The following is a 17,786-nucleotide window of genomic DNA, read 5'->3' as shown; positions in this document are numbered from 1 at the left end:
AGTAAAAACAATGAAAAGAATATGCTGTTTTCCTAGTTATACTGATAGTGTGATGCCATCTATTACAACATCACGTCTTGAGATTGCGCAGTATTTTTATCTTGAGCTTCAGATGTTTCATGTGCCACTGTACATTCATCGCATACAAAATCATAGAACAATCCTGTAATTGATGAATCTGATCCTCTTTTTCTTTGACAAATCAAATCTGCATCTTTTAAGGATAATAGCAATTTGAAGGTCAATTGAGTTGGAATGGAAAAGATTACTTCTGGTTGTATCAAGAAATATAAGTAACTTTGCTCGTTTGCTACAATATTAACTACAGTACAACACATGAATTTATTCCTCATTTAGTTGTGAAATGCCATCCCAAACAAGGTTTTCTCGCGCATTTGATAACTAATTTCACATGCCAATGCAGTGTATTAGATTGATCAAGTGAGGTAAGACCTAATTTTATCCGTGTTTTACCATTCATTTTGTAAGTCATATGTTTGATATGAACCAGAGCCATATTGAAGATGTCATCTAGAAATGTTATATTAACCTCAAGAAGTGGATTGCATTCTCTAAGAAATTTTTTTTTTTTAATCTTTTGTTTTAGCTGGGGATGTGGCATCCTACCGAATACCAGACATTCACCTGCTATTTCATACATTCCAATCGAAAGTGCTTAAGATTCAAACCGTCCCTTTAAGTGCAATTGTTTGTATCTCTCTTGCACTTGGCTCACCAGTTATATTCACCAGGAAGTTTCTGAAGTTCTTTTTCATCTGGTTGCCCCTAGAATGGAATGATGGAGATCTTCCCAAAATTCCAATTTATTTTCATATCAGAATATCAGAACATCAGAATATCAGATTTTGGTACTTCGTTAGCTTTTCCCTCTAAACTTTGTTTAATCCAGCATCATTGGGGACACTAACTTCTAAGGTTGCTTCTTTTTCCTTCTTGTCCCGTATCACTGTCAGATCAAATAGCTTTGTTTTTTTTTTAGGTATTTAGAAATATAGAAATTGCATAGTTATAGTGGATGATGTATGACTTCAACTGGTATATTTTCTCAGAACTTGTTACTACTACATTCAATACTCAACTTTTTACAGATGGTCCAGTGGAGATATTCTGATGCTCCATTGTGTCGCATTGTGTAGTAACTGTTCTCCAGCTGAACCCTGCAACTGGATGTCAGGTGACTCGCACTGTTTCTGTGTGGCAGAACCTGCACTTCTTGTCATTGCTGAAATCACTAATCTTTTTAAAAGCGTTGGTTATTAAACCTTAATCATGAATAGTCGTTGTCATCCTCTCTTGATCACAATGTTGCTATCCTCTTCTAAGCCACCTAGTCTACAGAGCCTTCCTTATCTATATATTCCTAGGTTAATTCATCCAGAAAATACTTGGCATACTGCTAGTTGGTCCATTCTTCTAGGTTTAACAATGGAAAGTCTTGATGTATTTTTGGCAAGTCTTCTGGGCTATTTCCATAACGGATTTGTATTCTCTGTTTCTGTCTTATTTGTAAGATAGTCTTGTCTAAAATATTTGGCCCGTTTCATGATGGAGATTATTTTTTGATGTTGATGTAACATAAGATTTGAATACTGGAAACTTTTTTGTCTGGAATAACCTTAATTATATTTAACACATTATTGTAAAAAAAAAAAACAATACTTGGGTAGATTATTCTTATTCTATCAGGCATGACCAGATAGAAGTCTTAAGTAATTTTTATTTCATTCATAATTAGTATCGGTTGCAGTGAAGATGGTACCATTCACTTCCAAAAGACTCTTACTTAAAACTGATTATCTATCGCTTAATTATTTCTGTATAGATTCCAGTGTTTGGTAAGATGCACCTGAAGAATATGAGAGAATACATTGTTTGAAATGTGAGAATAACGTCTAAGATGAGAATGATAGTCTGAATAATCCAAACTTTGCATTTAGTTGCAAAGATTTATATTATTTTCTTTTAATGTTCATTTTTTAATCTGAGTTTCAACATCTGTGCGGGTGCATATGTTGAAACTGTTGCAGCGTTACATGTGTGCGTCTAAACCTGTCGATGGGATCATATCCATCAGAGATAATGTTAAGTATTTCACATCTTGCTTTATATGTTGTCTACTTATAATTCCTTATAACTGGCACTTTGGGTTTGCAAATGTTGTTTTTTTTTTTTGTTTTTTTTTTTTCATCTTAGAAAATTACCCACACCTGAGAGTATTCTATACTGCTACAAAGCTACCATTCACCCATGCATGGAGTATTGTTGCCACATTTGGGCTGGTACTTCTACTGCTAGTCTGTCCCTCTTAGACCGTGTCCAAAAGAGTCGTCAATATAATGGGTCCTGTACTGTCGACATCATTCGAACCTCTGTTGCATCGCTGCAATGTTGCATCTTTGTATCTGTTACAAGTACTTTAATAGAATACTAGTGGGGGGTACCCGGCGATGCCCGGGTGTTTTGAGGTGTGTGTGGTTTTGGGTAAATCAAAACTCCGGGGGTGGGTGGGGGTTAAAATAAAAAAAAATTTTTTGGTAGGTGAGTAGGAGGATCGAACCCAAACTCTTGAGGCAAAGTTGGAAATGAAAGTGTGAAAAAAAAAACGTACGACGTTAACCACTGGGCCACAGAGACATACAAGAGAAATATGTTTGAATTTATTTAACTATTGACTGGCAGCAATAAAAGTTAACTCTGCTTCTATTTGACCTAATTATTGAGGTCAAATAGAAGTCATGCAGTTAACTTAACTTGGGTTTGTTTACCCAAGTTTTTTCCCCCCAACAAATGTTAGGGAGGGCGAAACCAGCTCCCCATTTTCCAGATTGATTAGCAATTGTCTGATATGAGAGGACTTTGTCCCCACATTGATCAAAGCTGATTGCTTCTGGACGTTTCCCGGCGCGATGCCGAGGACGATGGTTAGCCTTTGGATTAGTTTCGTTTTTATACGAAAAAGCCCAATCAACACGCGAGAAGCCAAAATAGCAATAATTTTGTAAAAGTCGATGTAAATAAATCTAGATGCGACGCAGTTTCCCAAATCCTAGATATTATTATCTAGGGCGTATATAAATACTTGTAAGGTATCGTTACCCCCAACCCTCCACCCCCCCACCCAGGACCGTGTGCGAGAAAAGCCTTTGCCAGACATACACGAAATGGTCACACACATTTTGCCTTTTATATATATAGACTAGTGGGAGTACCCAGCGTTGCCCGGGTGTTTGGAGATGTGTGTTGGGGGGTGGGGGGTAGATTAAAACAACCCTGTTAAAAAAAAAAAAAAAAAAAACATTCGCCGGGTGTTTGGAGGTGTAAAAGAAAAAAAGTTTTAGTAGAAGAGTAGGCTTGAACCCCAAACCTTTGACACAGAGGTGGAAAGGAAATGGGGGGAAAAAAAACCCCTGCGACCTAACCATCTCGACCACGGGAACAGATGAATAGATAAGTGTGTTAATTTGACGTTTGTAAACCGAAATTAGCAGGTACGACAACGTCAAGTTGTGTGATGTTTGACCTAGTTTTGCGCTGGAAGCCAGTTTCTGTTTTCCCCGCTACGTGGCAATCAAAAAATATCTCGAAAATAGCTTGTAAAAGTCGGGTAAATTAAAGCGAAAAAAAAAAAAAACACAAAAAAAAACTAACGTAAGGCAAACGAACGATGTTAAATGTAAAAATCTGAAAAACAAAAAGAAAAATGAACGTTAAAACTTATCTGAAAAATAAAGCGGGGGGTACCTGGCGTTGCCCAGGTGTTTGGAGGGGGTGGGGGTGTTAATGAAAACCTAAGAATAAGCAAAGTAAAAAAGAAAAACGAAGCGGGGGGGGGGGGTAATCAAAACATCGAGAAAAAAAAAAAAAACTAACGTACGGCAAACGAACGATGTTAAATGTAAAAATCAAAAAAGCAAAGATGAACACAGAAAAATGAATGTTAACCCCCCCCCCCCCCAAAAAAAAAACACATGAAAAATGGCTTAAATAAGCCTGTTTCGATATTGAAATTTAAAAAATCGGTGGGTACCCGGGTGTTTTTGGATGTGTGGTCGGGGGTGGAGGTGTTAATGAAAACCTAAGAATAAGCGAAGTAAAAAAAAACCAGAAAAATGAACGTTACGTGAAAAATGGCTTAAATAACACTGGTTCAATATTTAAATTTAAAAAATCGAAAAAAAAAAAAGACATCTCGCACCACGATTCGAACCCAAAACGTTTAGATAATGACCCAACGCGATAACCAACTGAGCTAACGCAACGTACATGAAATTTAATCAGTTCTTCACCTATTTAAACTAAATCAGGTCATGACGTCATCTGACGCATGCGTAGAACCGGTCGTCGTCGGAAGAGCACGGTTTTTGTTGACCCCCTCCCCCTCCATGTAGAAAATTGTCGATTTCGGGGTGAAAAAATTAACGATTTTGGCCAATTTTTCGATATTTTTCGGGCGAAGGATGGAGCTTCAATATGATACCAAGTTTGTGAATTTTTGTTCTGTCTGTCAAAAGTTTTTAGCGGACACACAAACACACATACATACATACATACATACTTACATACACACATTTTCGCTTTTATATATATAGAAGATAGATATTCTGATGAATTCGCAGCACTTATTCCCCTTTGATGTACATAGTCCCAACAAGCGACAAAATCCCACCTCTAAATTGTTGAGGTCCTAGATGCCAGAAAGCCTTCTACTCTAATTTCTTCTCACAGACTGCCAGATTATGGCATTCCCTCTCTGTTTCCTGCTTTTTTGACTGTACGAGCATGCAGAAGTTTAAATGTAATGTAAACAATCATCTCTCTACTAAACTCCCCACAATTACCTATTAGACATGATTGTATTGATTTGACTCTGTGCTGTTGCGTCCTAACTTCCACACAGTTATAAATCTCTAAGCCAAACCAATACATGATTTGTCGAATGCAAAATAATGCAGATGTAAACAAAATAGGTTTTTCATGGAAAAACATTTTTATCCCCGATCGTTATAAAAGAACTGCTTTATCACTTGTCATTATAAAAGAACTGCTTTATCTCTTGACGGGATAAAGCAGTTCTTTTATAACGACATTATAAAAGAACTGCTTTATTGCCGATCATTATAAAAGAACTGCTTTATCCTCATGTGTTATAATATCCCTGGTTGTTATGAAAGAACTGCTGTATGCCTGGTTGTTATGAAAGAACTGCTGTATGCCTGGTTGTTATGAAAGAACTGCTGTATGCCTGGTTGTTATGAAAGAACTGCTGTATGCCTGGTTGTTATGAAAGAACTGCTGTATGCCTGGTTGTTATGAAAGAACTGCTGTATGCCTGGTTGTTATGAAAGAACTGCTGTATGCCTGGTTGTTATGAAAGAACTGCTGTATGCCTGGTCGTTATGAAAGAACTGCTGTATGCTCAGTCGTTATGAAAGAACTGCTTCTCTCTGATAATTATAAAAGTAGGAGAGACTTTGTTGATATGATCATGTTAGCAGAATGGATCAGAGTTTTTAAAGTTAGATGTAGAACACTTGAAGCTTTTCCTCAATTATTATAAAAAATAATTTCGATCTAATAATTATAAAAAGGACTACACATACATATAAACAAGAGGTCCCTCCTGCAACTGCTATAAATGGGACCATATCGGCTCCTAGACTTGTCTTAATAAATTATGAGGAAAGCGTTCTGAGTGGTGAATGAACGCTCAATTACTTTTTAATTGTAGATTGGTCATGTGACCCAGTTTTGTGGATATCATTGCAGATAATGGTTATCTGTAATTCCATGTTTCTGTAAGAATCGCTTCAAGAAGTGAAAACAAAGGAAATGAAAAAATGAAGCAGAACAAGAGAAGGAAAAGTAGTGGCATCAGAGGACAATAATTTCTTCTTCTTGTCATGCTAAACATATTACAAAATGGTGCTAAATCTAGGAGGACTAGCAAGTTGTGTCCGTTGTGTTCTGCAGGTTTTCTGGCTAAATTGAAGTAATTTGAAAAAAATAAAACCATTTAAGTTTCTGATTTTTTGAGATGAGGATTGATTGTTCATATTTAGATTCTTCAGACTACTATTCTTAACTTGAGTGTTATTTGTCCGCAAGGACCCATGGCATAGTGGATTAATGTATTTGCTAATATTATAAAGTTATATTTCTGGAGGTGGAATGTTTAATCTTCAGTGCAGGCGACACTCAAAATATAATTGCGAATTACTTAGGACTTGTATCCAGTTATGTCAGATGGAATGAGAACATCCTACCTCCATGAATTAAAGGGTTCCATTCGAAATTCTGTGCAGATTCTCGAGTTTGACAAGATACACCTGAAAAGGTCAGAGGTTACATTGACCAAAACGTGAAGATAATACTAAAGATAAGAACAGAAGTCTGAATAATCCAAATAATACAAAAAAAATTTAGTTTTTTGTTTCTTTTATTTATTTTTTTATTTATTTATTAATAATGACTTCTTGAATTTTTTCCGCAGCTGTTGCTATTTAAGCATGAAAATAGAAATCAATATTTCTGGACAATTATTAAAACCTATTTTTTATCATTATGTGCGTAAGCTATTATATGAAAGTGATATTTTGTTAGATAGTTATTTCGATCTATTTTAAATGATAAATAACTTGTTGACAGTGGCAACAGTATTAATCTCCATATAATAATGTTTCTTGCCAATGTTGCTTTTATAACTGCACATTTAATATTTGAATATTTATTAAAATCAAAAATACAGTTCTGTAAAATATTTGAAATCTAATTTTAAAAAATGATTTCATTAAATTAAATCCCTCAGAATACATTTCGGTTTTGTAAAGAAGTCAACCATTTTAATCTTTCTGTTAAAAAAAAAGTAATAATTTTGTGACCCTTAAAAATTTGGAAACATTTAAACTGTAGAATAAAAAATTATTTCTAGTTTTAAAATTCTTGACAAGTCATTATGTATTAAAAGATTGAAAGTTTTAAAAAGCTATGTATATCCAATATTTTTATAAGTAGAAATTAAAACATTAACTTATCAAAATTATAGTTTTATAACAATTTGGTTCAGTTAGTATTTTAATGTCCAAACAATATCATAATAATCAAAGATAACTAAATATTATTAAAAGAATAATTTGCGAACATAACAAAGATGAATAGCATAGTTAAAAAAAGACAAATAAAAGTTAAAAAAAAACAAAAAAAACTCCTGGGTAACTTATATTAAGCTATTTAAACTACTGTTCTCATCTTGAATGTTATTCACACAATGTTTCAGCCGATGTAACCTCCAACCTTCTTCAGGTGTATCTTGTTGAATTTCGGAATCTGCACAAAATTTCAAATCAAACACTTTATTTAATCCATGAGAGTAGCATGCTTTTGTTGCATCAGCCATGACCATATTGTATTCGTATCGCCTGCACTGAGGCTTGAACAATTTGACAGAATACACCTGAAGAAGTTCATAAGTTGCATTGGCAGAAATGTATAATAATCCTCAAGATGAGAACAGTAGTCTGAATTATCCTAATTATACAAATTATCAATCCTCATCTAAATTGATACCATACATTATATTGTGTAGTGAGATTGGAATTTAAAGAAACAAACTTCATTACAACTGAGATATATTCCTACCAAAGTTTGTATTTATGACAATCATCAAAAACAGAAACCAGACTTTTTAAAAATCATTTATAGATTGCATCATGACAACAAAATGTAGGTCGAGACTGTACGGGTTCTATCCATTAACATTTATTACCACAGATGTAATCTCTATGAATTACTATTGATCTGATTCAACAATTCACTTATTATTTCTCTTAAAAAAGATAAGCTGCATTTTTATGAATTTTTTTATTGGATTTTTTTTTTTTTTCAGCCTGGTGTTCCCATGGAGATTGTATTAAATAAGTAAGTAAATTTTAGATTTTTTTTTTTTAAACGTTATCATAATTGTTTAATTTGTTGTTGAAAAAATACATTAAAAAGAAATTAACGTGGATTTTTAACTTGAACCAAAAAGAATCATCTTCGTTCAGTCTCTAAAGACAATGGACACTCTCTATAAGGTTAGCTGTGCATGTAATTATGGTGCAAAGGTTGCGCAATCTTCAACCAAACCTCTCCTGAATTGGCATTGTTTGAGTCCAGTGACAATAAATCCAAGACGACTGTAAACAATACTGAGATAAACGGAGAGCACATACAATACTCAAAATTCCCAAATAGTCACCCATTTTAGTACTGATCAGGCTCGATGTGATTATGCCATATGAAAAGAATCAAGCAAAAAAATATTGCACAGCTGCTATATTCTTCCTTTACTTTTCATATCCTGTGTTTCTTTCTCCATCATGGTTGTGTGTAGAATAAAATGAAAATAAATGAAAATTCCCCAACTAAATGAAAATTGCAGCATCATGCCACCAGAGAAAATCCATGTAAATCCTTGAATCTAGTTTAACATAGAAGAAAGTGACGAAATTGAAAGTATAAAATAAATTCCATGCTGTCTGCCAAATTCCAGCCTCGGTTGCATCACTGCAGTGTTGCATCCCTGTGCTTGTTTTACAAGTATTTCTATGGAATATGTTCTAAACTTGCTGGACATATGCCCCCCCCCACACACATATATAAATGCCCCACTCCACCTGGACCCACCTGACTAGCAGCAAAATTCTATCTCTTAATTGTGGAAGGCTTTTTCTCTCTTTTTCATTAGCGAGAGATTTGAATACCGATGGCAAAATGTGGGGTAGTAGCAACATCAGTTAAATTTGGAAAACTATAGAATCTTTGGTATTATCAGATCTATTTTTAACAAAAAAAAACAAAACATTTGCATAAGCTGCAACATCTGCTGTTGACATAGTCTGATGCACATCAATCACTCTTCATGGATTTCCACTGGTGAGTTCATGATGATCAATGTGGCAGAAACTATTCAGATTTTCTTTGAAAATAAAACCAAAATGACAACTGTTTAAAAATTGATTGGACTAAAGCAAACTTTGTAAGTCACTCGTTAAAAAAAAAAAAAAGAATATTTAACAAAACTTGATAATCTCTTCTATGATCACTATAGATGAAATGGAAACGCACACAATCATTAAATCATCCTTCAAATTATACCCCAAACTGAAACTAGAAATGATAAAGCGCAAAAGGAAAAGAAAATGCATAATTTTCTCTCTCGTTGTCTAGACTGGCAATAATTGGAAGAGGAAGTCCAAATCATCCTTACATAAGTGTTGGAAGTATGCCACTCTCTGATGGACACTAACAAAGTGGTAGTCCTGGTTTGGCTTCCTAGTCACGTAGACATTAGCAGAAATCAAAGAGATACTTGTGAAAGAAGTAACTAAAATGACAATAAGAACTCTTAAACTTTCCACTTTCCTTGGCTTTTTTGGCTAGGAACAAAGTGTAGTATCTGTTCCAATGCTACACAGTCTAAAAACCTCGATTCCAGTAAAGCAACTGGCCCTGACAGCATTCCAATTATAGTGCTGAAAAAGCTTCAATCAGAAGTAGCCCCCATAAACATTGTCTTAAAGAGAATTGCTTCCCAACATCCTGGAAAAATCTTATTAGTATGTCCTGTATTTAAAAATTCAAGTGATCCGTCATCTTCCTCTCAATACAGACCTATAAGTCTTCTGTGTGTATAAGTGGAATCTGTGTTAAATAGAGAAGTAGTCAACCACCTCAGCAAAAATAACATTCTTAATGATATGCAGTATCGTTTCCCTTTTGCTAGATCTACAGCAGATGTGCTAACAGTTATCTCATAGGATTAGTGACTCTCTTGACGGAGGCTTAATTTCTAGCGCAATTGCTCTTGACATATAGAGTATAGCATAAAGTTTACTCCACAAAATCGCCGGTTACGGTATAGCTGGAAATGTCTTTTCAATTATTAAATCATTTCTCTCTGATAGGTTCATAACAGTAGTCGTTGATGGGCAGAAATCAAAAGCTCACAGTATTAATGCTTGAGTCCTTCAGGGGCCCATCCTCGGCCCAACTCTTCTCCTGATCTACATCAATGATCTCCCAAATTACATCCTAAGATCATTCATAGACATTTATGCTGATGACACTACCATCTATGGCAACACTTCAAAAGCCATAAATGACCAAGTTCTCTCTGATTCTATCTCCTTTGATCTTGAGCATGTGGTGCAGTGGGGAAAGAGGTGGTTGATTGGTTTTAATGCATCTAAAACCAAGCTTCTATCTTTACATTATCAATGCTCTGATCCCCGTCTGGCATCAATTCAAATGAATAGCTCATCTTGGGGAGGCTCCATGTTTTGACAAGCTTCTGAGTCTAACCTTTACTTCTGATCTGAGATGGAACACGTACATCAAGCCGTTGCCAAGGCTGCTGGAAAAATGGTAGGATCATTCTATCACTCCAGTAGATATCTCACTGCTAATGCAATTCTCTATCTGTATAAAAGCCAAGTATGTTCAAGTTTTTTTTCCTGATTTTTGCTGGGGATACTTATTTCTATATCATATATAAGTATTTCAGTGTTTTTACTTGAAATGCAATTTTTACTGATATAAACACCCATTTTCTTTATTGGTCCACCGACTTAGTCGGATTTGGACCTTAGAATTCACCCTCATCCGTTCGTTCCCAAAATTCTCAATAACTACTCCTTACATTTTTCTGAAATTTTGCATGAAGTTACAACTACCCAAGGGAGGAAATGTAACATTCTTTGATAAAAATTCTAGTTGCATCCCCAGGAGGTTAAAAGGGGTCAAATTGCCAAAAATAGCACTTTGTGGGACATAGAATCTTATTTGACCATTATATTTTGCTGAAAATTACCTAAAAGCAAGATCACATAGATATGCATCTGGAAACGTAATATTTGACCCTGTGAAAATTCTAAGGTTTGAGCTCCAGGGTGTTTTAGGGGTGAAAAACACACCTTTTGGAGCTAATTTTTATTGTTCTCCTAAAATTCATACTTGTGCCCAAATAGGTTTTAAATGGTACCAAATTTTTTAAAATTAAGGCATCATTTGTCATGAAACAGTGTCATTTAGCTATTTTAACCAAATGTTTTACTACAGGCCAGAAGTTTAAATGGTCAAAATAGGTAACAGTTCTTATGACTGATTTTGGCTAACAGTACAAGGAAGTTACTCTTATAGACTCAATTTCACAAGTATTGATTATATATTCGCAGATTGAACTTTTAATATATGCGATTGGTTTACAATATTAGGTTATAAACTAGTAAGCAGGCAACTCTTTTTTTTTTTTTTTTTTTTAAGTGCCTTCTATACATGAAGATTTTACCTTTATCCTACTATACTCTCGTGGGGAAGCAAGTAAATAAGAACATGTCAATTCGGATTTGTTTTACAATTCGAATTGACTACGCATTTATTCCAATTCATGTTTGTTATCTGTGAATGTTAGGCTGAGGAGTTTAAATAATAAACTCTCAGCTAGTGTTCATAGGTAGTCATGAAGATTTCATCAGTGATGAGAACCTTCAAATGATTGTTCTTTGTACGTAGATCATTTGAAGTTCTATCAGAAAGGGTCTTTCTTGATCTGCCATGAAAAATAGGAAGATGAAAAGCTGTGTGAAGTGTGATGCCGTTTATTTTACTGGTTGTAGTACTAGTGGAAATTGTTCCATATCCTTGGTAGAAAGTGTTCGCTTGAGATAATCAGCTATAAGGTTAACCACATGACTCTTTCCAATCCCACCACAAAAACACGACAAAGGCATCAGTCGGGGATTATTTATATAGTTTTGGCTTGTTTTTTGGACATCAATCTAAAACAAACCTTAAATACAAATTCAGAACTTATGAAATGACTATAAATACGTTGTATGCGACATGTTGATGCATTCCTTCATTCCATAGTCTACTTGTTTTCTCTGTTTATCCACTACATAGTCTTTCACATCATCCAATCTCTTAAATTTGAAAACTGAATCAATTTAATTCTGTTAAACAATGAATAAAATGTGGCTGTTATATCTTGATCTTTTTGCAATTAAAAAAGCAACAAATATATTTCTTTTTTGCCAGAGAGTCCAAACGAAAAACGGTTGCAATGGTTAGCTTACGGAATGAAAGAGAATTTTCTGAGATGGCTAAGACAACGGTAAGTTTTAATTTTATTGAATTTTGTTATGAAAATCGTTTGAGACAACAAGGCATGAAGCCACTTGATGTAAAGAGCTAACAAGAATGAAAGATGATTAATTGTAAAGATTTGAGTTTTTTTGTAATTTAAAAATAAAAATGCCTCTCCAAAATTAATAACTTGAGTATTTTTTTTTACATATCCTCCCTCTCAAAATATACCATTGTGGATTGGAACAGCTGGTTTTTCCTTATTTAAAAACTAAAATGCCTATCATTAAAAAGTTTGGTTTAAATAGTTTTATTAAAGTTTTTTTTTTTTTTTTTTTTTTTTTGTGTTTGTATATACAGTGATGATCATATTTATTGGCACGGTAAAATAAAAGTTAAATTTTGTCTAATAAATTCTAAAAAAGGGATTAAATTAAAGAAAATAACAAAGTATATTATGTATTTTTAACTGGCCTTTCCGATGCAGCAATCGGATTTTAGAAAAAATAAATAACAAAGGAACAACAAACATAATTGTAAAAAACCCTTGTTCAAAATTATTGGCACGGCTTTGTTTTTCTTTTAGTATCAGTATAATATCAATCAATTTCCGGTTTACGTGCTTTCTGAACTTTTTTATAGCCATATTATGCTTGTTTAACGCTAATTCAGTGAATAATTTTTTTCAGATAATTTTTAGATAGCGATTTATTTAAACTATTATAAGTGACTAAATTATAATTTTCAATCGCCATGGTTAAAACTAAGGAACACAGCGAAGACGTCAGGAAGCTTGTTGTAGCATGCCATACCAATGGGGAGGGCTATGATAAGATTTCAAAGAAGCTAAACCTTCCCAAATCCACTGTTAGAGCCATAATAAACAAGTTCAAATCGCAAGGCCACGTTATGAGTTTAGAGGGTAGAGGGAGAAAAAGGATTCTTTCCCCAAGAGATGAACGGAAAATTGTTCGACAAGTAAAACAAAACCCAAGGATCTCTGTTGGGGAGATTGTTGATGAACAGAGCACCTCTGGAGTGAATGTATCTCGACATACAGTTGGTAGAGTTTTGAAGAGAGCTGGTTTAAAAGCATGTCGTCCGAGAAAGACTCCCTTATTGAAGCCTATGCACCTGAAAGCAAGGCTAGCCTTTGCAAAACGTCATATTGATAAAGATGTTGCATTCTGGAAACGTGTTCTATGGACTGACGAAACGAAAATAGAGTTATTTGGCCATAATAAAGTGTCTTATATTTACAGAAAATCTGGCGAAGCTTTCCTGCCTAAGAACACCATACCCACAGTGAAGCACGGTGGAGGCAGTTTGATGTTTTGGGGATCCTTTGCTGCCTCTGGACCAGGGCGACTTGTTAAGGTCACAGGTAGCATAAAAAAGGAAGATTATGTTAAAATATTGGATGAAAACCTGAAAGACTCTGCTAAAGAGCTCTCACTTGGTCGTCGTTGGTGGTTCATGCAAGATAATGACCCAAAGCATTCGGCTAAACTGACTAAGAAATGGCTTGAGGACAATCATATTAATGTTTTGGAGTGGCCATCACAAAGCCCAGACCTTAATCCAATTGAAAATTTATGGAGAACATTAAAATTGAGGGTAATGCAAAGGAAGCCTAAGAATCTTATTCAATTGGAGGATTATTGTCAGGAAGAGTGGGCTAAAATTACTACTGAAGAGTGCAACAACTTGGTTGTAAACTATGAAAAGCGACTGAGGAAGGTAATCAAGGCCAAAGGCTATACAATTGATTATTAAATAAATCGTGCCAATAATTTTGAACAAGGGTTTTTTGCAATTATGTTTGTTGTTCCTTTGTTATTTATTTTTTCAAAAATCCGATTGCTGCATCGGAAAGGCCAGTTAAAAATACATAATATACTTTGTTATTTTCTTTAATTTAATCCCTTTTTTAGAATTTATTAGACAAAATTTAACTTTTATTTTACCGTGCCAATAAATATGATCATCACTGTATATATAAGTTATAAAATGTATATGGTGATTAAGCTACACTGAATATTCCGCGTTTCATCCACTCTAGGATTCTTCAGGCTTATGCGCATAAGCCTGAAGAATCCTAGAGTGAATGAAACGCGGAATATTCAGTGTAGCTTAATCGCCATATACATTTTATAACTTACTAACTAGCTCTACCTATGTATTGAGCACTTTTGAAGTAAATACTTAAAGTTTACGCATAAATCTATACTTTCATATATTAATTTTATGTGAGTAAATTAAGTAGTTATATGTATATATATATAATAAGCATTCTAAATAAAAAAAGATTAATCTTTATGGCAAAAATCTGAACAAGTTGGTTATTTTATATTTATTTACAAAGGCTGTGTGCGAAGTTTAAAACTGGTGTCAACCAAAATTAGTTCCTTTTGTTTCATCAGCTGAGATGTTTATATCCTGCTTGGTCCAAAAATTTTTTAAGTTATGAAATAAAAAAGAAATTTTAATTTTTTATTTAGATAATGCTGTTTGTCAATTTTCTAAGAAAAAATATTTAAATATTTAAAATATTGTCTACAAAATTAGCAAAGTAGTCATTGTATTTGTGTCATATGTGAAGTGAACATGATGGGATAGATATGGTGTTGAAATATAGGAATTGAAAAAAAGACGAAAATGATAAGTAATAAATAAAACAAGGTTACAAAATATTGAGAATCTTGTACAGGGCAGAATGATAAGTGTCGCCCTAAAGAAAACAACACTACAGTTTTATTTTAAAACTTTCACTAAAAAAAATCAATTCAGGTAATTTGGTTATGTAGTAGAGCTGACCTCTATTCAATGTAGCCGCCTTGATATGAATCTGGAACTGGGAGCAAACCTTTTCCAGAAGTGTTGGTGAGAGCTTGGTGAATACTTGGCACATGGCAGTGATCAGGTTGGCTTTGGTGTTGTGAGAGGTTATGTTGGTGATGTTCTTGATGTATGAACAAAGTAGTCCAGCAGGTTCAGCAGAGGAGTGGGTGCCAGTGAGAGAAAGGTACAAAGTCATAGCACTACTTCTGAAGCCAAACCGAAGTCTCTTTGAATTTGTGGGCCGAAACGGAGTCCTGCTGCCACACCCAGTGTCTGCCAGCAGCCACTTCATTACACCATGGGATCACTACACTCTTTAGCACATCCAAGTACACTTTGGTGTTGATTTTCAAGCTGACTTTGAAGATGTGAAGTGGCATGATGTAGCTCTCACTTGAAACCACATCAAAAACTATAACTGTGGCCAGAAACGTTGTTTTCATCATCACTCAAGCCCATCTGTTTGTTTGTTTTTTTTTTTTTGTGGCAATCCAGTGATGCATTGTGAGGGTGCTGGCAATGGTCCTGTTGTCATAACTTAGATCAGTAGAGAGTATGAGTTGTACAGCAGTGCATCTCTGATCTTGCATGTTGAGCATTGTGTCACTTTAGACATGATAGAAGGCTCCTATCACTCTTGAGGTTTGTACACAACTGGCCAACTAGTAGATAGTCTGCAGCAAAAAAAGAAAACCTGTTTTCATCAAATGGAAATGGAATCATATTGTCTTTTCTATGGCAACAATTTTATCATTCCACTATGTAAATTTACCAAAAGTGGAAAGAGAATTAAGTTATTTGAAATAGAAACTTTTACACACCTAAAATGTATAGATTATAATGTTGTCTTTTTATTATAGCAAGTTCGTTTTCCACTGACTGGGTACTGGTTTCTTCTTGATATTGTTGGAAAACAATTCGGGGACCCAGCTGTGGCAACTTATCAAAAGCGCTTTCCATATTATAACCTGGTGAAAGATGAAAAGAGAGGGACTGTGTTGTTTAAAATAGATGAGTGAGTATATTTTTTCTTTAATTTTGTAAACTCTAGATAATTTAAAAAAGAAATAAAATAAAATTTGGGTTCCAAATGTACAAAAAAAAAAATTTTGGTGCTTGTCCAAAACTTTCTCTCCCTATGAAAAAACAAAAATAAAGAAAAAAAAATCTGATGTATGTATCGATGACAGCTAGAAAATATTGTACGCCAAAAATCTCTAAATTTATCAAGTAGAAAATAAAATTTTGTGGCTAAATGACAAGTAGAGATCTGACGCCATCTTGAAAACAGTTGGAAGAAAGACTATTGCAAGATTTTAGAAAGCCATTCTTAATATGGGGTGGGGGGCATTGGTAAAATTCAAATTTGCTTCAGATTGTGTTTCTGTTTAAAAAAAAAAAACTATATCAATTTACATTATTTTTGGTGTACAATATTTTCTTTGCTTTACGGATACATATTTTTCTTTATTTTTGTTTTTTCAGGGAAGTGAAGGGGGTTCTGGACCAACGCCCAAATTTTTATTCATTGTATAGACATATACATGTATGTGTTTTGGGAAAAATATGCTTTTTCAATTATATTTCACCCTTTGTGTATACCAATCCTTTTAGTTTAGAAGCTCAATGTTTGTTAAATATAACTACATATTATCTCTTTCGTTCAACAGTGAAACATTTTACAGCCCAGAAGAATTGTTGGCTATGTTGCTTGAATATTGCAAGCACCTGGCAGAAGATTATGCTGGTAAGTAACCCTCTCCTGCTCTTTACTTTGTTTTTAATTTGTTATTTATTAGATATGCTGGAGCCACTTCATAGTTTAATGAGAATTGGCACATATGTTACCTTGAGAAGAATCAATTTGCATTTAGTCCTACCTTATCAGTCGCTACAAACATGCTCTTCAGATTTCTTAGATAATTGGCATTATCATGACCTCTCTCTGATTGAGTTTGAATCTCATCTTTGCCGCCAATTGTTAGATCTTTAAATATCACTGCCCAGGCACAAAACACTGCAAAGTCTATTTGGTGAGGCAGCCAACGGTTTGACTAACATGGCAGTCATCTTTATTTACATCTGAAAAAAAATGGCCTGATATGAACAAAGGATAGATAACTGTCTTTTCAGTATATGAAACGTAATCTAACATGCGACCACATCCGAGATTGAACTCCCTACACGAGTTTGTAGATGTAATTCATATCTTGTCTGTAGCTGAATACTTGATGCTTCGCCAGGGCTATCAAGGGTATTTTTTATCATGATGCCATCACTAGATGGGTTGCCTATCACAGCTTGAAAGAGCCCTATCTACCTTTGAGAGAAGGATAGACTGTGCCAGTTCCCAACCTGGTATTTTACCTTGTGGTATATGAAAAGATTATCTGTTAACTGGTCTGTTTAGTTAGTAGTGTTGATAGACTGTGACATGTGGATTAACGACTCGCCTTGGTATCGATGTGACTTCTTTTTGCCCATGTACTACTGATTATGTTTTGACCATTTAGAGTAATGTTCAATAGAACCCAGGATATGGCATTAAAAATTTGTAACAAAATACAGTACTGTACATCATACACATGTATATAATTAAATAGCATTATAAATAAAACTGTAGGGCAGGGCAAATACCGTAACCAGGGGCTGGAAAAACATTGTATTCCACATCATAACCTGAAAAAGCCATATTCTAAGGGAACCGTATCCCCGGGGTTCTACTGTATAACAAAAAAACTCATAATTGACCTTCTGTTACAAAAGACAATTGGATACTCTCTGACAGTGTGCCTCTGCAA

At 34.4% G+C, this 17,786-nt stretch overlaps 1 protein-coding gene across 2 annotated transcripts in view; it reads left to right on the top strand.

Annotated features, from left to right (window-relative positions):
- The window catches only part of LOC145277546 (hypoxia up-regulated protein 1-like), a 145,298-nt gene that overhangs the window by 55,796 nt on the left and 71,716 nt on the right, over positions 1-17,786 (top strand). For both annotated transcript variants that reach the window (XM_080129017.1, XM_080129016.1), the window contains exons 4-7: positions 7,904-7,935; positions 12,097-12,172; positions 15,846-16,000; positions 16,656-16,732. In XM_080129017.1, coding sequence (XP_079985143.1) covers positions 7,904-7,935; positions 12,097-12,172; positions 15,846-16,000; positions 16,656-16,732 — 340 coding nt within the window. The remainder of the gene's footprint in view (positions 1-7,903; positions 7,936-12,096; positions 12,173-15,845; positions 16,001-16,655; positions 16,733-17,786) is intronic.

This window comes from Euprymna scolopes, chromosome 6 (assembly GCF_053919585.1).
Source record: "Euprymna scolopes isolate OS-2025 chromosome 6, ASM5391958v1, whole genome shotgun sequence".
In the NCBI taxonomy this organism is placed as follows: Eukaryota; Metazoa; Mollusca; class Cephalopoda; order Sepiida; family Sepiolidae; genus Euprymna; species Euprymna scolopes.
The sequence above is the reverse complement of the archived record's forward strand: the minus strand, read 5'-3'. Positions and strand labels throughout refer to the sequence as shown.